This window comes from Procambarus clarkii, chromosome 79 (genome assembly GCF_040958095.1).
Source record: "Procambarus clarkii isolate CNS0578487 chromosome 79, FALCON_Pclarkii_2.0, whole genome shotgun sequence".
Taxonomy (NCBI): Eukaryota; Metazoa; Arthropoda; class Malacostraca; order Decapoda; family Cambaridae; genus Procambarus; species Procambarus clarkii.
In genome coordinates, this window is record NC_091228.1 from 18,233,534 (window position 1) to 18,256,643 (window position 23,110).

At 49.5% G+C, this 23,110-nt stretch overlaps 1 protein-coding gene across 3 annotated transcripts in view; it reads right to left on the bottom strand.

The window, feature by feature from the left end:
• Positions 1 to 23,110, bottom strand: part of na (sodium leak channel non-selective protein na) — a 631,552-nt gene that overhangs the window by 192,213 nt on the left and 416,229 nt on the right. For all 3 annotated transcript variants that reach the window (XM_069314566.1, XM_069314565.1, XM_069314567.1), the window contains exon 21: positions 17,761 to 17,881. In XM_069314566.1, coding sequence (XP_069170667.1) covers positions 17,761 to 17,881 — 121 coding nt within the window. The remainder of the gene's footprint in view (positions 1 to 17,760; positions 17,882 to 23,110) is intronic.

Genomic DNA, 23,110 nt, shown 5'->3' on the forward strand with positions numbered 1-23,110 from the left:
GGGGGGAAAGGGGGGGGGAAAGGGGGGGGGGGAAAGGGGGGGGGGAAAGGGGGGGGGGGAAAGGGGGGGGGAAAGGGGGGGGAAAGGGGGGGGGGAGAAGGGGGGGGAGAAGGGGGGGGAGAAGGGGGGGGGAAAGGGGGGGGAAAGGGGGGGGAAAGGGGGGGGGGAAAGGGGGGGGAAAGGGGAGGGGGGAAAGGGGGGGGGAAAGGGGGGGGGGGAAAGAGAACGAACAACAGGGGAAGGCCCAGGGAGCGCGGACGGAACCAAAGTCGAAGCGACTAACATCGCTCCCTCTCAGAGGGAGGGTGTTAGGGAGCCTCTGGGGCTCATCCAAAAACTGGAGTATCATTACATTCAACACTGGTTTTCTGTGGGGAGGCCAGTTGGGTCCCTGAAGCTAACTACCCACAAATAAGTAAACAACAGGGACTTTACCAAGAGGCAACACGAACCACGTAGGTCAGAACAAATGTCATCATGAGTGAATTTAATCATCTTGATACCTGGTCAAAGCTATAGTTATTTAACACTTAACCCTTTAACTGCGCGGCCTATAAATATGACACCCCTCCAGTGCACAGGAAATAATTTATCTTGAAAAAACCAGCGTTGAATGTAATGAAACGCCATTTTCTGGGTGAGACCCGGAGGCTCCCAGGAGCTTTACCGGCTGATATGCTAATGTCAGACTTTGGCATCAGTCATGTGTATGGAGTTCTAGGGTCTACCGGGGACCACGGCCAGAACCTGGCCCCCTCAGAGAGGCAAGAGGAGCAATGGCCTATAGAAACCCCCGTGTGGTTGGAAGCATTCTATGTCTGCCATCGACCGGGTCAAGCATCCAGAAAGGTAAACATTCCAAAACAAACCCCTATTCTGGTGAAAATTGTTACCTAAAGCCGAACTAGTGGATAGAACTCTTCAACAAAAAACAAGGAAACTAGTATGACGTCATACGTCACCGCGCCGCTGTCTGCGCAGCTCCCCCCTCCCCGGGAGGGGGAAGGGGGAGCCCCAGACCTCCCACGCCGGCTATCCACCCATCAGTTCTGAGGCTGGATGTCAAAACACGTGAAAAACCGCCGACCGGAGGGAGGGTTGCCGGGGAGCCTCCGGGTCTCACCCAGAAAATGGAGTTTCATTACATTCGACGCTGGTTTTCTGGGGGGGAGCCCCGTCGGCTCCCCGGAGCTAACTACCCACAGAGGAAGGTCAAAGGGACAGAACCGGGAGGCGGACACCACGCACCCCCCACGGAGGCGAGACAACCGGCAGCAAACGCCAACCCAAGGCGCCACAGCCCCGAAAAGTCCCGGGAACAACACGAGAACAACGACCAGCAAGGCCCCTGCACGAACACCAAAAAATCCATGCCCGAAAGACCGCAAGGCCACGTCGCCCAAATGGCAGTGAGAGCAGCGAAGCCACGAACGCCACAGGCATGAGGGAAGAACACAGGCAGCTTAGCCGCAAGAACACGGCTGACCAGCCGGGACACTATCATCCGCGAACTGGGAAGAACAGAACCGGATCAACGCAAAACGCGCTCCGGACCCAAACGCCGTGGCACGCAAACAACAGCGGAGGGCCGCCACTGAACACAAAAAACGACACACCCCCGGCCTGACCAACGAAGCACCAACAAACCCTGGACCCCTCCAGAACGCAGCAGCCCCACCCCGCGCCAGAAAAGATGGAGACTGCTGCCACCGACAACCAAAACGCTAAAACCGAAGGGGCAAGAAAACTCAGCGACTCGACCCCCAGAGGCAAAGAGAAGCCATACTGCCGCCAAGAGAAGCACGCAGGTGGGACACCTACCACGAAGCCAACCGACCACCAACCAGAGGCAAGACCGCGAAGCAGAACATAAGCAGCCCCGACAAGGCCCCTCCGAGCCCAGGAAAAGGCGGAGACGCGGGAAGATCTCGGGCGCGACCACCGAAACCCAGGCGGCACAAGGAGATGGAACGTCTGCCGAACAGAAAAACTCCCCAAAGCATGCAAGCCCGCCAGGAGTTCAGAAACGGCGGGTCCGACGCGAGACATCGCAAGACCCCCCCCCCCCCCCAAAAAAAAAAAAAAAAACTGGCAGGGCAAGCTAGGAAACCAAAGAAGGTGGAAGGGTCGCCACCAGAACAGTACCCGAACCAAGGGGTACGAACAACTGCAATAGACAGAGACAAAGAAGCACACCACAGGACACAGGCTGAAAAACGCCTAAGAACACACCCAGAACATCCCAGCTGCAGAGGAGGCAGGAAGAAAGAGCAGAAGCACAAAAACCCCAGGATAACAACCAGGGGTGGACAATCAGGCAGGGACAGAAAAAACCCCACGCAATCCCCAGGCACAAAACGGCAGCAAAGTGCCACTCCACAACCGGACACAGGAACAAGGACACGCCACCGTGAAACACGGTACCAATGCACAAGTGCAGCAGCAGCAACAGGCACCACTGCAACATGCAACATGTAAATAGCAACTCCCTTCTGCAAAGGCAGAGAACGGAGCAGGCAGTCCCCAGACAGGGCCAACGGAGACACGACAAAACCCCGCAGGCCCAGAAACCTGCACCAGGCGACCGACAGCGGAGAAACCCCGCTTGATACCTGCTGGATAAGGCACTGGGAGCTCTTTAACACCTCAAGCCTGGCCCAAGGCCAGGCTAGACCAGCCAGAGGGTGGCCCACCAGGCAGCTGCTAGGAGCAGTCCACCGGCCCACATACCCCCACAACCAGGACGGGCCGGAACTGCCATACGAAAACAGGCTAGTGTGCCCTGGAAGTCCACGGACGAACCAGCAAGAAGGCTTATGCTCGCAAGTAGGTCGTGTAACAAGCACAGACCTCTGATGGTAATACAGTGTTCCCCAAATGTGCCAATAGCACCACTGCACTCCACTGGTACTATCCCGCAAGTTCTACCAGATAGGCGGGACCCAAGAGCCAGAGCTCAAATCCTGCAAGCACAGCCAGGAGCCTTACCAGGTGAGTACAGAACCAACCCTACAACCCCCACACCTGAACATTAAAAAAGGTGGGTCCCCTCAATGACTCCAGCATGGGTTGGACATGCACATGAGGGGGACAGGAAGGGTTGAAAAAGGGACAGTCACTGATGTGCGAACGGTCTCAGTCGATTAAAAATATACCTAAATAAAGACAGGCATATAAACAACTCCGCATCCAGCGCCCGGCCAAAAGACGCCAGACCGCAGAAACTCACCTGGCGAACGGTGGCACGAACTTGACACGACTCAACCGTGCCCAGAAGAACCTGGGAGCACCGCCAGGTGAAGACGCTAGAGCCGGACCCTGCCGGACCCACAGGAGAGCAGGGAGAGGCGAAGGAGGTGGTCCACACCCATGACACAGGGAAAACCGCTGTGTCCGCCCCACAACTGGGAACCAGGACACCCCCGGCGCGAAGGGTCACATACCGCAGCCAGGGAGAAGAACGAGAGGTGAAGCACTGTAGCAAAAAAGGCGCAAAACACCAGCACTGAAACACCGCCTAGACCAAAACAAACTCCACGGCGCATGCGCATAACACGCTGGCCGAACCACACACCCTCTCTGCGGGAAGGCGCCAGCCAGGACTACTGCACGAGAAAAGTAGCCAAAAGAGGAAGCAGGAACAATAAAACCGGCCAAAGAAGCAAAGAGCCCAAAAAGGAACCCAACCGGGCGACAATTAGCCCCAACAGGGCGACAAGTAGCCCAACAGGGCGACAAGTAGCCCAACAGGGCGACAAGTAGCCCAACAGGGCGACAAGTAGCCCAACAGGGCGACAAGTAGCCCAACCGGCACAAGTAGCCCCACCTGGACCACAAGGAGCCCAAAACGGCAACAAGGACGAGGAGCCGACAGACGTTCCAATAATGCGGGAAGTAGCGAAAAACCTTCCTGTACCCTCGAGAACACAGAAGCCAGCACTAGTCCCGAAGGCACACGAAGGCGCAGGCGCACCCGAGATCAGAAGTCACGTAGAACCCATCGAACGGGGAAACATGACGAAAACACCGTCCCAAAAAAGGGTGGGAGAACATCCACCCACAGGACGGAACCAACCGACTCAAAGGCCAAGGAACCGAGCCCGTGGAGGGGCCGACGCCCAACAGCATATACGGCGAGTGGGGAGGAAAGACCCCACTCCGCGTAACCACAAGCCCCGCCTAGAGGGGGATAAAAACCCCCACGGGGTCTAACGGGGCCAAGGCCCCCCAAGTCAGCACCTCCCCAGCCCCGGGAACCTACACGACAGGCCCCGGGGCTGAGCCGTTTCCCCAAAGCCCCGGCCGTACCAGAAAACCGGGGCAGCCGTGAAAACACTAAGGAAGGGAGCCCACTGGCAGACTCATACAACACGGCTGGAGGAACAGGCTCAAATGCCCCCGTCCCTACCCCGGAAGGGGAATTCCCCGAGACTGCTCGAGTCTCAACACCATCAAAAACCCCGCCCCGAACCTACAGACGGTAAGGAACCGGATGCAGGCAGGAAGGGTGATCCAGGGGAAAGACAAGGAGGCGTGGATGGAACCGAAGCAACCAACACCCCCAAGTCCCAAAACGAACTACAATGGGGCAGCCCCGGGGCTCCCGGGGAGGAAACCACGAGAATGTTGCCACCACCAAGGCTCAAGTGCAACGCCCCTGCTGCCCGCACCCGCTTTGTTAGCACAACTGGGTAACCGAGCCACAACGAGCAACCAAACTCGCAGGACTCTGGGTCGAAGATGTCACCGACCCCACAGGCAGCAGACGGAGGCAAAACAGAGAGTCACCCAGAGACAAAGGGTGAGAGCAATCCTCAAACTCGCTGGAAGTGAGGGGGGGGGGGACTCTGGGGTCACATCCATCGAACCCGCACGCCCCCAGGGGTTTCCCAGGGTCCCGAGCGTTTACTATAAGAGGACTTGCGGTCAGGTTATCCCAGGCAGGGTACTGCTAACCGGCACCCAAAGCTACCAAACAACTTTCTAAGAGCTGAACCCCCGGGACGTGTACACTCACGGGGACCTAGCAGGGGGTACCACCAGAAAATACTCAGAACACAAGGGACACAAGGGGCAAGAACGAAGGCAGACCCCCCACCAGGTAGATAAACAAAAAGAAAAAGAAAACCCCGCAAGAGGACAGCGTACCCAAGCGGAACAGAGCCGGCTGCTATGATTGGTAAAGACAAGCTGCACAGTACCCTGAGCCCCACCAGTGCAAAAACTGCCCCTTACTCTAAATCGAACAAGGGAGACAGAACACCCGAGCACACAAAGAGCGGCCGAAAACCAAGCAGTAAACGGCCAAGCAGGGGCAGGACCCAAGGAACTTGTGGAAGGTGGCCCCAAGCCCCAAGGGCAGTATTTACAGGGCACCTAGGGAAGGGAACCCTAGGCGCATGCAGCCCGAGTACTGGAGAAACACTCCCGGCTCACGCACCACCTAGAAAACAGACACCACACTCTAGGTACAGTGCTGAAACAACCACTGGAGCCGGAGCACATAACCGTTGCCTATAGCATCAGCCGAAGAACTGATGGGTGGATAGCCAGCGTGGGAGGTCTGGGGCTCCCCCTTCCCCCTCCCGGGGAGGGGGGAGCTGCACAGACAGCGGCGCGGTGACGTATGACGTCATACTAGTTTCCTTGTTTTCTGTTGAAGAGTTCTATCCACTAGTTCGGCTTAGGTAGCAATTTTCACCAGAATAGGGGTTTGCTTTGGAAAGCTTACCTTTCTGGATGCTTGACCCAGTCGATGGCAGACATAGAATGCTTCCAACCACACGGGGGTTTCTATAGGCCATTGCTCCCCTTGCCTCTCTGAGGGGGCCAGGTTCTGGCCGTGGTCCCCGGTAGGCCCTAGAACTCCATACACATGACTGATGCCAAAGTCTGACATTAGCATATCAGCCGGTAAAGCTCCGGGGAGCCGACGGGGCTCCCCCCAGAAAATTCTTTTGTTTTCATATAGTGTCAAAAACCCTTCCCCCAGTATGGGTATGTCAAAAAAATTTCGAACTTGCACTTACTTTGGCTGCTATGGGGTCCGTAAGTTGGCGTGGCGCGTGACGTCCTCATTCCCCGTTCGCCCGTGACGTATGCTTCCGGGGCCGGTAGGGCGCATGGGGCAGAATGCGCGAGTTGCCGCGAATATATTTTTGTTCATTTTTTGCGCACAGTTCCAAATACATTTTATTTGTTTTTACGTGCTAATCCTATGTATAATGAACACGTACACTATATAATGGCAGTAAAACATTCGTACTGTCTGAGGACACTGTTACGTGCATGACACTTGTGTACACACATGTTGCACATATTTACCATGTATCATGCTAATTTATGTATATATACAATCTATTTACCGACTATACACTGTCACACACTATATACATTCACCATCAACACATTCAGAACACTCGAGTGTGAGCAGCCACACTCAGCCAGCCCTCCCTCACTCCTCCAACATCTTACTCGCCAACTTTGCTCCTCCAAATCATACAGTTATTCACACCAATGTTTCATGTTCATTTATATATATTTACAACATATGTACACACTATACACTGTTACACACTATATACATTCACCATCAACACACTCAGAACACCGCGAGTGTGAGCAGCCACACCCAGCCAGCCCTCCCTCACTCCAACATCTTACTCTCCAACATTGCTCCTCCCATCATACTGTTATTGTATTTATTACACGATTTACACATGTTATATATACATATCTACATGTTTTATTTACCAGAACTATGCAAGTAAGCCGGTATTGTGTCCAAACAGTATAGTGGCCACCATACACTGCATGACAAATCACACAGCAGACAGCAGACGACGCCACGATTACGACGTCACCTCCCTCACCAAAATAGCTCCTCACAACATACTCCTGGTGCTGTTATTACACTATTCACACACACTGTATATACCCATGTACATGTGTGTTCCCCATAGCGAACCACGAAGCTAGTACGGTGAGCAAAACAAGAGTTACTGTCACACAGTGAGGCTACCTCAATTCTCTCCCTTCCTCCCTCCCTCACCAAAATTTCTCCTTCCTACGCACAACGCTCATTATAATCACAATCCTGATCACTAATTCCTGTAAATGAATAATTGACCACAAGTTTATTTTGAAAAGGAACCTAAAAAGTCGTTTGAAGATTCCTAGATGGACGAAATAATGCTGTGGTGCTGTGGCTAGCGCTGTGAACACCGTGAACAGCATTGAATCACTGATATTTGAACATTGTACCCAGTCATTATCACACTCAGGCTCTTCTATAATACTATCATGGCTAAATAAAACAGATTATATATATATTTTGACAATATTAGGCAATGCTGTGGTCACATGCTGAACAGCAGAGCTGTGCGCTCATGCTGCGAGCGCCAGCCTTGGTTGCTCACTCACTACTGAGGTTCTGACACCCGGCAATGTGGACCATGATTTTTTTTAAGATGGTGTTTGTTTACAAGAGCCCTGAGGAAGTTGATGTGAACCCCATGTAGCCGCGGGAGTTTTGAATGGAATGTGAAAAATAAAAACACCCGGAGGTACGTTGCGCACCTGAAGCCTGGGCCTGCAGGCGCGTTGCACAGTTAAAGGGTTAATGTCTAAGTTTATATTCATGTGAACTATGGGACCGACAAAATACTGACTTTGTAAGCTTAATTGTGTATGGTCCTTATAGCCTCTTGGTGAGGGAAGGTGACAGCTGCCAAGGACACTGACAGGGGTCAATGTGACCCAAGTACACCCTCTGTTAAATTGTCACATAAAATAGCTAAAAAATAAAAGATTCAAAAGGCACTACCACAATGCTTATGACAAGAACTACCCATGCATAGGTTTATCAGAGGAGCAAAAGCTCATGCACCACCAGAAAGTGAGATACCTTTAGTGGAGACAGTTCATATAGGAGATAGACCGAGCCCTGAAGGGAAGATAACCTTGAAGGAGCATGGGAAATGCAAACTGGTAATCAGGGAAGATAATCCTGAACACAACAGCCAGACTGAATTATCAATTGAGGGCACACATAAGATGGGTGGTATAGAACTTACACGTGAAGCCATACATGGAACAATACTTAGCACTGGGCAGGCAACGAACAATGTTCCATGAATAGCAAAAATCACTTATCTTAACAGTAAAAAACCAGTGTTGAAAGTAATAAAATGCCATTTTCTGGGCAAGACCCGGAGACTTCCTGAAGCTATCCGAACTAATATGTGCTATATTAGTTTGTGGTCGTTAGTCACTGAAGTCTTTATGCCTACCAGGGACCACGAGCCAGAACCTGGTCCCCTCAGAGAGGTGCAGCGAGCAATGGCCAATAAGCACTTTACATTTAAACTGTCTTTACTCGACTGTCCATTCTGTGGAGAGGGGAACGAAACGAGATAGGGTGTCGACCAAGACGTTGGACACTCCCCGCACGTGAACTGCCTGAAGAGCCAAACCCGAGAACTCAGCAGACGAGTCACCTGAAGCGACCAGTGCCAAACAGCCAAGGACCGCATCGAACCCCCCCTGTTCAGACAATGAACCACCAAGGAGCAGTCCAAATGGAGCCGGATCGTCGACCCGCGGGTGACTCGAATCCTCCGAAGATCAAACCACACTGCCGCGAACTCCCGCACAGTGCTGTGGGCTCAACGGAAGGACGGACCCCACTGTCCCTGGCTGGCCTGGTGAACACTGGTCACAAAGTCCCAGCCAAGAGAGGACGCATCTGTGAACACATCGAGCGAGGGCTCAGCTAGGCGCCAAGGCACTGAACCCCGAAAAACTTTTAGAGGAAGCCGGCAACACAGCTACCAACGCAAAGCCCCCGGGGTCCGAACCCAGCGATTGCGAGAGAGGCAGAAGGGATGTCCCCGAAGGAACCAGAACAGCCGACGAAGCCAAACCCGACCTGGCGGGTAGACCAGCATTACAAAGTTCAGGCTCCCGCACAGACCCTCGATCAACCGCCGGGTGACCCGGGAGCCCCCCAGAAACAGGCACATGCAGGACTGCAGCCGCAAAAGAGACTCCGGAGGAAGAGACAAGGAAGCGGTCCGAGTCACACACAAGGCCCAACCAGGTCCGAACCTGGGAGGGAACCAGATGGGACTTCCTCCAGTTCACCAAGAACCCAAACTCGGTGAGCTGAGAAAGAACCAGATCCCTGGCCAGCAGACAAGCAGATTGGCTGGGAGCCCAGACCAGCCAGTCATCGAGGTAGGCCAAAACCCAAACACCTAACAGACGCAGACGGGTCACCACGACCCGCGTGAGGCGCGTGAAAACGCAAGGTGCCAGGTTCAAACCAAACGAGAAACAATGAAAGCGGTAAGCACGAAGCCCCACAACTAAATCGAGCCAGTCCATGAACCCTGGATAAATCGGGACGTGCCAATAAGCGTCCCGGAGGTCCAGGGACACCATCCAAGCGCCCAGCTCCAACAGGAGCCGAACCTGGGCCAGAATGGTCATCCAAAAGGAGGGGCAATGAACCCAGGGGTTCAGACGCAACAAGTCTAGAATGAACCTCAGGTCCGTGCAGTCCCATTTTGGGACTGGAAACAAATAGGAAACCCATCTGAGGGACATCGTCGTTTTGACCACGCCTAAGCGAACCCACTCCAAGATGACCTGACAGAGCACAGGGGAAAGAAGCCTGCCCCGCCAGCCCCAAACACCCTGCAAAGGGAGGGACCACCCAACGCCACCAGAGGCTGTGCGAAACGACCTGAAACGCCCACAAATCCTGGGACCAGGCGTGAGCAAACAGCGCAAGCCTTCCCCCCCTCCTCGCCCCATCAATGGGGCAAACCGCGAAAGGACCTGCGCCCCTTACGGGACCCAGAACCTCGCACAGAGCGAACACTGCGTCGACCAGACAAAGGCGGGTCCAGAGGAGAAGCCAAACCTGAACCTGACACCAGTGGCCTACCACAATGAAAGGAACCCCAAGCCTTGGCACGACCCTTCCTGGAAGGTCCACCATGGGACCCCCAGAGAACCAGCAAGTCCGACATAGGACGGCAAGAAGCCGAAGCAGCCTGAATATACTGCACAACAGCGGAAGCCTCAAACAAGACAGGGCAAGAAGGGGAAGACATGAACAAATCCACAAGGGCCGTGACGAGGATTCGAACCTGCGTCCGGGAGCATCTCAGACACTGCCTTAATCGACTGAGCTACGACAGGGTAAAAGGGTTGAAACCGAAGTTCTACTGAACTTACTAGATCCCGTAGCCTCTCCGAGGCACAAACCAGGCTTTTACACAACCCCCCCTGCACCCGAGCTATGTCAATAGGCCGTTCTCCCTCTTTGCCCTTACTTCATCACACACAGAGATCACACTAACGTGATGCATCAAATGAACAAATCCACAAGGGCCGTGACGAGGATTCGAACCTGCGTCCGGGAGCATCTCAGACACTGCATCTCAGACACTGTTCCGTGTTCCGCGGAACACGGAACCGAATCAGGGGAGGGGCAGACACCAAGTCCAACTCGTACGCAGAGGGGGGAAAAGAAAACCCCACTCCATGTCCCTTGTAAGCCCCGCTCAGAGGGTAGAAAAACCCAGGCGGGGTCCAGCAGGGCCCAAGGCCCCCAAGTCAGCCCCTCCCCAGCCCCAGGGTTCTTCTCCGCAAGACCCGGGGCCGAGTCCCCCCCCCCCCCAAGCACTGACCCCAGTAGACAAGGTCGGCGTAGCCGTAGATGCCGGATAGAATGAGGCCCACTCGTCAGACCCTGAGGCTTTGGCTGGGGGAGGAGACTCGAATGCCTCTGTCGCCACACCGGAAGGGGCATCCCCCGAGGCTGCCCGAGTCTCAAGACCAACTAACCCCTGCCCCGACTCCGAAACCCTCAGACGTTTCGGGGGCCAGAAGCAGGGGTGGGGGACCAGAATGAACAACAGGGGTAGGACCAGGAGGTGCGGACTGAACCAGGGTCGAAGCGACTCCCACCCCCAAGTCTGGGTCCCTATAAGCAAAACGGGGGTAGCCGCCGGGCATCCGGGTGAGCAACCAACCGAGCGCGTTGCAACAAACGAAACCTAGAATGCAACGCCTGCGCAGCCTGTACCCGCAGATGATCATCCATATATTGGGTAAATTGAATCACCAGCAAGCAACAATACTAACAGGACTCAGGGTTGAAAGTGTCACCGACCCAACAGGCTGCGTGACGGAGGCAAAAACAGTAAGGGTCTCCCTGAGACAAGAGGACGGACAACCCTCAAACTCGCATGAAGCGAGGGGGGGGACCCCAGGGTCACATCCATTGGACCCATGCTTCCCCTAGGGGATTCCCAGGGTCCTGAGCGTTTACTTGAAGAGGACTCGTGCTCAGGTAAACCCAGGCAAGGTACTGCTAACCGGCGCCCAAAACTACCAAACAAACTGTCTAAAGTTGAACCCCAGTGACGTGTACACTCATGGGGGGAAGCAGGTGGCACCACCAAATATCAAGGGGAGGCCAAACACCAGTGGCACCACCAAATATCAAGGGGAGGCCAAACACCAGTGGCACCACCAAATATCAAGGGGAGGCCAAACACCAGTGGCACCACCAAATATCAAGGGGAGGCCAAACACCAGTGGCACCACCAAATATCAAGGGGAGGCCAAACACCAGTGGCAAATAGGGCAGAACCCCCCCCCATCAAGGCAGAAACAAAAAGAAAAACAAAACCCTGCTAGAGGACAACATACCCCAAGGAACAGAGCCGGCCGCTGTGATAGATGACAACTAGCTGCGCAGCACCCTGCGCCCCTTACCAGTGCAAAAACTGCCTCTTACCCTAAGGTAAACTAGTGAGACAAAACATCCAAGTTTTTTGCAGTAATATTATTCAATAGTGTGTAGTGTGATATATTTATATAATAAAATGTGTGATTCTTGCTGTACTCAAAATTATGGTGTGCACATTAGTGATTCAATTATTATGTTCATAAAACAATAAACAAATAGTTTTGCAGTTATTACACTATATACACAGGTTATATATAAGTATCTGCATGTTTTGTTCACCATAACGAACCACTAAGTTGATATGGTGAGTCAAAAAGCAACGAGGAGTGGCCAGCCAGTCTCTCGCTACCACTCCTGCCCTCAAAAACTCCTCCTCCCACCATACTGTTTTTGCTTTATTCACTACATACAGATGTTATATATAATTATCTACTTGTTTTGTTCACCATATCTGTTCATCTAAGCTGGCATAGTGCACAAAGAGTATAATGGCCACCCATACACAGCATGACAAGTCGTGCAGATGTCGCCACCTCCCTCACCAAAATAGCTCCTCCCAATACTTTTGATATTATTACACTATATAGACACATTATATATAAGTATCTACATTTGTGTTCACCATAACGATCCACTAAGTTGGTATGCTGAGTCAAAAGGCAGCAAAGAGTGGCCTTCACACACCAGGCAGCCAGCTACTGGACGCTGCTCCCTCCCTCACCTTACCTGACTCGCCCACATCCTCCTCCCACCATACTGTTTTTGCTTTTATTCACTATATACAAACATTATATAATAATAATAATAATAATAATTTTTATTTAGGTAAAGGTACATACATAAGGAGATTTTACAAAGTTTGTTGGCTTTATAGATAGAGCTAGTACATACAATGCCTAAAGCCACTATTACGCAAAGCGTTTCGGGCAGATATAAGTATCTGCATGTTTTGTTCACCATAGCGAAACATTAAGCTGGTATAGTAAGTCCAGACAGTATAAGGTGGTCACAAAGAGTCAGCAGACAATGCTACCTCCCTCACCACCAAGATTACTCCTCCCACTACAGTGCAAATTATCACAACAATCCTGCTATTATCAGAATTCTGGTCATTTTTTTCACAGTCAGGGGTCTTCTGTAATACTATCATTGCTAAATAATAACATGAACATATATATTATGGCATTTTTTAGGTGATGCTGTGGTCACAAGCTAAACAGCAATGCTGTGAGCTCATGCTGCATGCGCCAGCCTTGGTGACTCACTCAGTACTGAGGCTCTCACACCCTGGAATGTCGCCCATGATTTTTTTTTAAATGCGTCTGTTTACAAGAGACCTGAGGAAGGTGATGTGAACCACGTGTATCCGCAGGCCTTTTTAATCTTGCGTAGTACTCCAAAACTGCCTATGGAGTGTTGCGCATTTTTGTGTCAGTTACTCAAAACTGCATATGCAGTTTTGTGCAGTTTAAAGGTTAACCACTGTGATGGGCCGAGTTTATTGTGACATTCCCCCTGTGTGCATGAAATAAAGTGTTCCCCAAAAATTCTTTTTTTTTTTGTAAAATGATAAATTCCTTTCCCTGAACATGTCTATGTAATAATAAATACCAAATTCCACTAACTTTGGCTGTGAGGACGTGAACAAGGTGCGCTGCGACGTCATCACGGGCTCACCCGTGTGTGAAGCTCCCAGACATGGTCGCACTGGCCATTCAAGCACCGCGTGTTGTCACAAATATAAATTTAATTATTTGTTCTAGGTATTTCCAATGCGGTTTTATTTTTTTTTATCGTATATGATGCATATATGTGTCCTTTACAATATGTATACAGTAGAGCATTCATAATGTTCCATGGCACTGTGATACAAGTGTCAGTAATGTGTCCCCAATATATGTTGATTGTCACAATATTACTTGTTAAAAATTCACTAAAAATTACAATATGTACAGTTTCACACACTATTTACACAGTAACACACTGTATTACACACTCAGTACTTCAGAAGTGAGTAATAATCAACAAAATAGTCCATAGTACACAGTGCGACTTCGCTCTCGTTGCACCATGTACAGATAGATTTTCGCTTCCCGTTTCTTTGTTCTGTGTGCTTGCAAATAATGCACTCATGTACACCCTTGGCTTTAGTATGTGTAGGTGGTATGTAGCCAAGCTTGTAAATCATAAGGTAGCATTGAAATGATTATAGCAAAAGATCAATTTGTAAGGTAGTCTTGAAAAGATCACTTTGTAAGGTCCCACACTGGAAGAGATTCAGCCAACCTCGAAGAGTGTCAGTCAATCTGGAAGAGATTCAGGCATTCTTGAAGAGATTAAGCTATTCTTGAAAATATCTATGGAAAACACCACCATGGAAGCCGCTAACACTGTTCATCTATGCTACTTGTATCAGATGCATCATCACTGTAGCTCAGAGGTACAACTGAATACACTCGTTGTATTGTTCTCATAGGTGCTGTATCACTTGCATCCGACCTTTGTGTTAGGTCCTTACTGCACCTAGCTTCACCAATATCATATCCCTTATGTTCTTCAAACAATAATGTCTGAATTTCACCACCAGAGCGCGATCTTTCAACACCACATCGGACAGTTGTTTGGGAGCCAGAGGCGCGTATGCCACACATGGTTGCTCATTCAGTACTAACCCAGCCGACAGCTCTTGGGCATTCTGGGAATTTTTTCCAAGATGGCTGCCTCTCACTGGAGGTCCTAAGAGTCCATTTCGTACACAACCTACCGCGCTTGCTTTTTGATTGGATACTAAAAAATAAAAAATTATTTTCTCGGTTGGCGCAGTTTCCCACCGACCGAGTTTTCTTGGCTGGCACAGTCCAGTGGTTAAACTGAATCATTTTAAAAGAAGTTTAAGATTTAATTTACAACTCTAAATGATCAAGGTCGGTGGCCTGGTTGCCATGTGAGGGGCCGCCAAGGCCAAAACAAACCGAGTACCGACCTTCAGTTATATATACTGCCAGACTAGTATGTGAGGCTCCAGATACCGGTCTCCAAAACGGGTCGTTAGAACCGCCAGATCGGTAAATAAGAAACCGTTAAATCGAGTAGATACTTTATTATGGTAGAACCGAGCCCACAGAGGTTTTCCAGGGCCTGTAGAGTGAATAAGCCCTACGGGTAGCCCAGACACTGGGGCCATCTAAGCCGGTAAACCGCTGTCTGTTGCAAATTGATCGCAAGTAGCTATCGTGAAACCCCACAAGCGAAGAACCCCTCTAAAGAGGAATGATTCCTGAACGCCCCAGGGAAGAGAACTCTGACCACGCAAAGGCAGAACTCATGGAGCACCTAGGGAAGGTGACCCTAGATGCATGCAGCCCCGGTACCCCGTAGAACTCCAAGCCAGCACACATAAAGGTAGGAACAGTTGTCAAGGCAAAAATCTGTTGGAGAAATCGCAGCCTGAGTCGACATCCGTCCCCCGAAGCAAATCAGTCAATAATGGAATAGGTGGGTTGCTGGCTCAACCGGGACAGCTCACCCCTCCCCCCCAGGGGGTGGCGTTAATGAGTGGTTAGCTAGCTGGAAGACATGTTACTAGTTTTTTTCTTTCTGTGGAAGTTCTTTTGCTATTTTGAGGCTAAAGCTCGCAATTTTCAACCAGACAATGGTCTGTTTTGAGTCACCTAACTTTTTGGGTGCCTTCCCCAGTAGATGGCAAAATACAGTATGACTTTTAACCTTTGTACTATGCAACTTTTAATGTGACATTCTGGTGGTTAAAGATCAATATGTAAGGTAGTCTTCAAAAGATCTGGGAAAAGATCAATGACAAAATTCTGTCTTGGTATCTCATATATGTCCTGGCATGACAAATGTCTTCACTTGTATATGGGAAAGTGGGTGCAACACCAACATCAGTCATCAAATTGTGGTTTGTGTTACAAAATTATCACAGTCCTCCCATGCAAATTCACCCGTGTTCCATGTTGTAGCTTAGACTCGCTCCATTATCTCATTATCTTAACAGCATAACTAATTAGCACTAACTACACAAGCTACAATCCTATCCCTATTTACAGGCAACAGTTCTTCCATCCATCTCTCCTAGTGGAGGAAGCTGAGGTGTAGTCACCGAACATAACCAAGCGAATTGCAAATAGACGACAGTACAATTTCCAGTCAAGAATGTAGCACTCGGCGAAGGCAGTTCTAATCGTCTCCAAGACACTACAGCTTCGACACAGAACAGACAGCAGACTAGGACCGCATCAAGCTACAACGCTCTCCCACATAGAGCTCCACGACTCCAGCCACACTCAGCTCTCTGCTCTGCTCCAAGCTCCGTCTCAACGTCTACGACACTGCTGTATCCAGGATTGCTAAATAAATCTGAAATTTACTAAACACTGTGTATCTAATCTACCCAACAACATAACATAATCGTACGTTACAATGTATTGCCACCACCACCACCACCACCACCACAGTAACACCACTATGGAAGCCGCTAACACACTGTTCATCTATGTGCTGCCTATGCTGATTAAGCAAGTGAGTGAAGAGCAGGCTGACTGGAGCCTCAAGTGACCTGGACAGCCATCTACTGGCAATAAGGTAATTACCTAAGTGCATTTACCGAAGAGTAGTTACAGGATGAGAGCTACGCTCATGGTATCTCGTCTTCCCAGCATTCTATCATATAACGCTTTGAAATTATTAACGGTTTTGGCTTCCACCACCTTCTTCCCTAACTTGTTCCAGGTGAGAACAAGTTAGGTGAGTTTTTAAGGTGCATTAGTTAGTATGTTTATCCTGCAGCAAGAATTATTTGCTTCATTACCTCTGGGAATCTAGGTGTCTTCAAGCAGTTGCTATAGTTGAAGTTATGCTTTTTGGTGAGATTTTTTTGGTTTTGGGGAGATCTCACAAAATCTTCTATCTTTCAAAAACCTGAGAGAGAACCACATTCTAGTCCTAGTTCCTTGTAGAATAGGATGGGTCTCAGGGGCCTGGTGCATCTTCCTAAGGGTTGAGTGAACTAGCACTTAGCTCACCTAGCTACTGAGGGGCATTCCTCAATAAAGTCCCATTACACTAAAGCTCAGCAAAGGGCACCATGTTTGTCTGACATGCAAAACTTGATAAATATGTACATTTGACTCCTGGATCTACAAAGGAAACAAACATTTCAAAGCAATTTCTCATTACTGATGCATATAACAAATCTGTGCTTGCACATATTGAAGTAGGTGCAGTTGACCAGGCCCTCCTCAGTCCCTACCTCCCTCCCAAGACTTCAGTCTATGATAATTCAGCTTTAATTCATATTTGTCTGTAGTAGTATCAATTAACATTATCTTTGTTTTAGAGGCTTGCAGCTTCAAGGCAACTTTCTTATTGATTGTATTATGCACCCAGTTAAATTTCCATACTTGCTAGATGGCACTGTACATGTAATTAAGAACCTACGGTAAAACTGTGTGAAATCTATAATTTCCATTAATGTCAAAATTAAATTCAGCCATAAAAAAATTTTGAAAATATTTTCATTGAGTTTACCATATTAAAAATGTATTTCTTGGATTAAGACATTTATGAAATTTAATATACAGTAAATGCAAATAAAATCATAATGTTTGACTATTACTGTTAAAAATGTGTGAGCAACATGAGAGTTGGTAGTGATGAGTGACATCTTCACACTCACGATAGATTACCTCCTTAATGCTTCACTCACTGATCCTCAAATTGACCTCAAGTAGAAGACATCTTTGTTAAATCCCCTCACATAGAACCTGGGGTCTAATGTACTTTATTATTTTTTCCTCTGTCAACACATATAGAGATAAAGATGGCACTACAATTCAATTCTACTGTAGATACACAATCATCATGCTGACAGTAAACATTGATGCATGGACAAGGACAATTTTACACTTTATTTAACATCACATAGCACTAATGGATCACTATCCACACTAAAAATGGAATGGGAGGCAACTTACGATACCAAGCCGAATTTTTAATATATCACGAATATCTAGCCAGCCCTTGAATGAAAGGACTTCAAACAAGGCCAGCATAGCATTTCCAATGTTGTCAAAGTTGAAGCGTCTGGGGTTGGCCCTGTGTTTTGGGTATAATATAGTTAGCTACGAACGCTTATCAGGCAGAAGCCATCGTCCATATAGGAAAAATGTTATATGTGTCAGTTTAAGAGAAGTATTAAATTTATGTTATATAAAATTAGTGTGCAATATCATGCTATTGATGAAAATAAAACAATAAAAATCCAGCATGGCATGTAATGAAACACCTTTTTCTGGTAGAGCCCAAGCGGTTCTGCCAGAAAGAATACTTTTTTTCTAATAGAGAAAGAAGCATTCTGTTCCTAAGAATGCTCCATACAATAAGTTACATCAGATGCAGGAGTTTGATATGACCTACTGGAGACCAGAGCCAGAACCTGGCCCCTTCACAGAGGCACAGAGAGCAAATGACACTGTCATTTCACTGCAAAAGCATCCAGAAAGTCAGTAAAGCTTTACAGACAACTGCTGGGTTCACCAAACTCAAAGCCTCAACACTGCCAAAGAACTCTCCAAACAATTCAATCTAAGCAAAATAAATTATACGAAACTAGCTATAACCCATTAGTATTGAATGCCGCCACCAGACGGCCAGAAGCTCAGTTCAATGCCAGCTCACACTTCGGTTCTGGAGCATATAAAACACTGCAATGAACTGATGAACATGGTAGGAAGCCACCAGGGCTCTACCAAAAGAGGCATTTCAATATATTCAATGCTGGATTTCTGGGTGAGCTTGGAACCTGGCTGCCATGACCATGCTAGTCCCCCAAGCCCGAATATCTGCAAAAGACACATAAGAAAAACGACTTCTTTTGCAAGTGGAGCATACTTGCAAACATCATGGGCCCAGGGGTAGGCCAGAGGCTGGTTGGCTGTGATAACACTGCAGACAACCTAAGATATATGAGCCTTGGAACAGGGGACCCAGGAAACTGAATCAACCCATAAAGTGTCCACCAAAGCTGAGCCAGTGGCATTCATGTAGCAACGAACCTCCATCACTAGACACAACAAATGAAGTATCCTTGGCTAATTCAGCCAAGCATCAATAACCAAAGGACCCCTGTGGAAGACCACCAATACATTCTCCACCAGAAAAGGAGGAGAGGTATGCTAATGAAGAAACTCCCACCAGAGCCAAAAAAAAAGAATCCCTGCCTCCAGAAAAGAGCATGAAGCTAACCAAATCCAACAACCAGAGGTAAGAGCCAGCAAACACTGCCTTAAAAACAGCACTGAATGTAATGATATGTCAATTTCTGGGTGAACCATGCAGGTTCCTTGAAGATATGTCAGTTACTTAATGTCATACTACTAGATGCCATCAGTTGTGGAATTGTCATTTGCCAACTGGGAATCACGAGCTGGAATTTGGTCCCCCTCAGAGAGGCGCAGGGAGTGGTGGAAAAAAAACATTTACATTTAACGTTAATTACGTCTGCCACCACCAGGAATACACCCAGAAAGTCAGCACAACACAGCAGACTACTGCAACTCCTCTTTCTTCCTGAAGGAATAGGAAGAGAAGATGAGGATAGAGCCAAAGTGGAGTTTACCAACACCTCCCATTTCAGGTCCCTAAACAATAACCGGGGCAGCTCCGAGGCATGCAACTGGGAACACAATCTAATCCACTGCAACCTAGAAAAATATATATGTAAAGTAGTTGCTGCCTGGTAAGCCCTAACCTCATTAGGAATCAACTTCTGATGAGGTTAGGGTCAAAGGTGTTATCGACCCAACAGGCAGCATAGCAGAGGCAGAAGGAATGAATGTCGCCACATGGCACAGACAATGAGCAGCCCTCAAACTCCTGCAAAGCGAAAGCAGGATCGGGAGGAATATCCATGGGATCACCAAACACATCAGCAACAGAAATAAATTGTGAGCTGGCACTGAAGTGAGCTCTGGGCCAGCTGGTTGCAACATTCAGTACTAATGAATTCTAGCCAGTTTCTTTTGATTTCTTTTGTTAAGATTTAATCATTAGGAGAGTTGTTTGGCAGTTTTGAGGCTTTGAGTTTTGTGAACCTAGGAGTTGTCCATAAAGCTTTGCTGATTGTCTAAATGCTTTCCCAGGAAAATAGTGGAGTGTCATTTACTCTCTGCGTCTCTCTGAGGAAAACAGGCTCTGGCTCTGGTTCCCAGTAGGCCAAATAGAACTCCTGCATCTGATGTGACCTGTAGTATAGAGTATTCTCAGCATGATACTTACAGGGAGTAGTTATCTTGCTGAGAATACCCCAGAAAGTATGATCATTCCAATGGTGATGACAAACTATTTCCTATCTAAAATTCCATAAAATTCTTAATCAAGTCTGAATAAAAATTACATTATTAATTTGTACATGAACTAACTGTTGATGATACATTGAGAATAACATTAACTAGTGTCACAATTTATGCTTGTACCTCACATAATGTTAGTGCAGTTTAATAATGATAAAATAAAACCAGCTTTGAATGTAATGAAACGCCATTTTCTGGGTAAGCCCCGGAGGCTCTCTGGAGCTTATCGGGCTAATGTATGTATGTTAGACCAGGACATTAGCTATGGAGTTCAGACCTACAAGGGACCAGCGCCAGAGCCTCGCCCCTTCAGAGAGGTTTCAGGGAGCAATGGACCTGGAAAACCCTATTGTGGTTGGGGGTTTCCTTATCTGCCATCGACCGGGGTTAGGCACCCAGAAAGGTAGGCATAACAAAACAAACCCAACATGGTAGGAAACTAAAACAAAAAACCAGCGTTGAATGTAATGAAACGCCATTTTCTGGGTGAGTCCCGGAGGCTCCCCGGAGCTATCCCAGGCTGATATGCTAATGTCAGACTTTGGCATCAGTCATGTGTATGGAGTTCTTAGGCCTACCGGGGACCACGGCCAGAACCGGGCCCCCTCAGAGAGGCAAGGGGAGCAATGGCCTATAGAAGCCCCCTTGTAGTTGGAAGCATTCTATGTCTGCCATCGACCGGAACAGGCACCCAGAAAAGTAAGCGCCCCAAAACAAACCCCTATTCTGGTTAAAATTGCTAATATCAGACCAATAAAATTGTTAAAATCGCCCGAATATCAGACCAAGACATATTCCCAAAGACGGCAGCAAGAGCCGCGAACTTACGAACGTCATGGGCACGGGGATAGACCGCAGGCTGGCTGGACCTAATAACCCTGCGGACGACCTGAGAGACCCGAACCCGCGAAAAGGGAAGAAGGGAAACCGGATCAACCCACAGCGCGTCCCCGGACACAGAAGCTGTGGCGCGCAAATAACGGCGAAGCGCCGCAACCGGACACAAAACATGATGCACCCCCGTCCTGACCAACCAAGCATCAACCACCCATGGACCCCTCCGGAACGCAGCAGTCTCATTCTTCGCCAGAAAAGAAGGAGACGGCTGCAAACGAACAAAACTATCACCACGACCAAAAGAGCAGAAACCCCTGCGCCGGAGGAGAGCATGAAGCTCCCCTACCCGACCCCCAGAGGCCAAAGCCAACAAGAAAAGTGCCTTGGAAAAACAATCCTGGACCGAAGGGGCCACAACGAAACGAGGAGATGAAAGGAAAGCGAGCACTCTGTCCAAAGACCAGGACGGCTCAGGCGACGCATGAGCAGGCCGGAGGTGAAACAATGCACGAGACAGCTTGCGAAACGGCGCAGACGTAACATCGATACCGAAAGCAAGCTGAAGCGGATGAATCATCAGAGGATTGGGTAAATTGAGTCACAAGCAAGCAGCAACACTCACAGGACTCAGGGTCGAAAGTATCACCGACCCAACAGGCAGCGTGGCAGAGGCAAAAACAATGAGGGTCACCCTGAGACAAGGGGACCGAGCAACCCTCAAACTCGCACACAGCGAGTGGGGACTCCGGGGTCACATCCATCGGACCCACGCGCCCCCTAGGGGATTCCCAGGGTCCTGAGCGTTTACTTTAAGAGGACTCGCGCTCAGGTAGTCCCAGGCAGGGTGCTGCAAACCGGCGCCCAAAACTACCAAGCAAACTTCTAAAGCTGAACCCCAGGGACGTGTACACTCACGGGGACCTAGCAGGGGGCGCCACCGAGGAGAACAGTGGAAGGGCAAAAACAAACTGAATAAAATGACAGAACCCCCCACCAGGCAAAAACAAAAAGAAAAACAAAACCCCGCAAGAGGACAGCGAACCCCAAGGAACAGAGCCGGCCACGATGTCGGGAAATACAAGCTGAGCAGCACCCTGCGCCCCTACCAGTGCAAACTGCCTCTTACCTGCCGGTAACAAGGGAGAACAGAACACCCAAGAGCCCAACAGGCGGCCAAAAAACCGAAAGGTAAAACGGACCAGCAGAGGCAGACCCCGAGGAGCCTGTGGAAGGTGGCCCCAAGCCCCAAGGGCAGTACTTACAGGGCACCTAGGGAAGGCAGCCCTAGGCGCATGCAGCCCGAGTACTGAAGATAACTCCTGGCTCTCGCACCCACAAAACTAACACCACACGCAAAGCACAGTGCAGTAGCGACACCGGAGCCAGAGCACACGACCATCGCCTATAGCATCAGCCTCAAGAACTGAGGTGTGGGTAGCCGGCGCGGGGGGTCTGGGGCTCCCCCTTCCCCCTCCCGGGGAGGGGGGAGCTGCGCAGACAGCGGCGCGGCAGTGTGTGACGTCACACTAGTTTGCTTGTTTTCGGTTGGGGAGTTCTATCCACTAGTTCGGTTTTAGGTAGCAATTTTAACCAGAATAGGGGTTTGTTTTGGGGCGCTTACCTTTCTGGGTGCCTGTTCCGGTCGATGGCAGACATAGAATGCTTCCAACTACACGGGGGCTTCTATAGGCCATTGCTCCCCTTGCCTCTCTGAGGGGGCCCGGTTCTGGCCGTGGTCCCCGGTAGGCCTAAGAACTCCATACACATGACTGATGCCAAAGTGTGACATTAGCATATCAGCCTGGGATAGCTCCGGAAAACCAAACAGAGAGGTAGAAACTCCCTACAATCTCAAGGAAACAATCACACAATCAATTATCACAATTTATTGCCGCGCTGGTTGTCCGCGCAGCCCTCCCCTCCCTGGGAGGGGGAAAGGGGGGGGGGCCCCCGGACCTCACCGCGCTGGCTGCCTTCAGTTCGGAAACTAGGCTTCAACCAATGTGAAAAAAAAAACGCCGACCGGATGGGAGGGAGGGTAGCCAGGGAGCCTCCGGGGCTCACCCAGAAAATGGCGTTTCATTACATTCAACGCTGGTTTTCTGTGGGGAGCCCCTATGACTCCCTGGAGCTACAT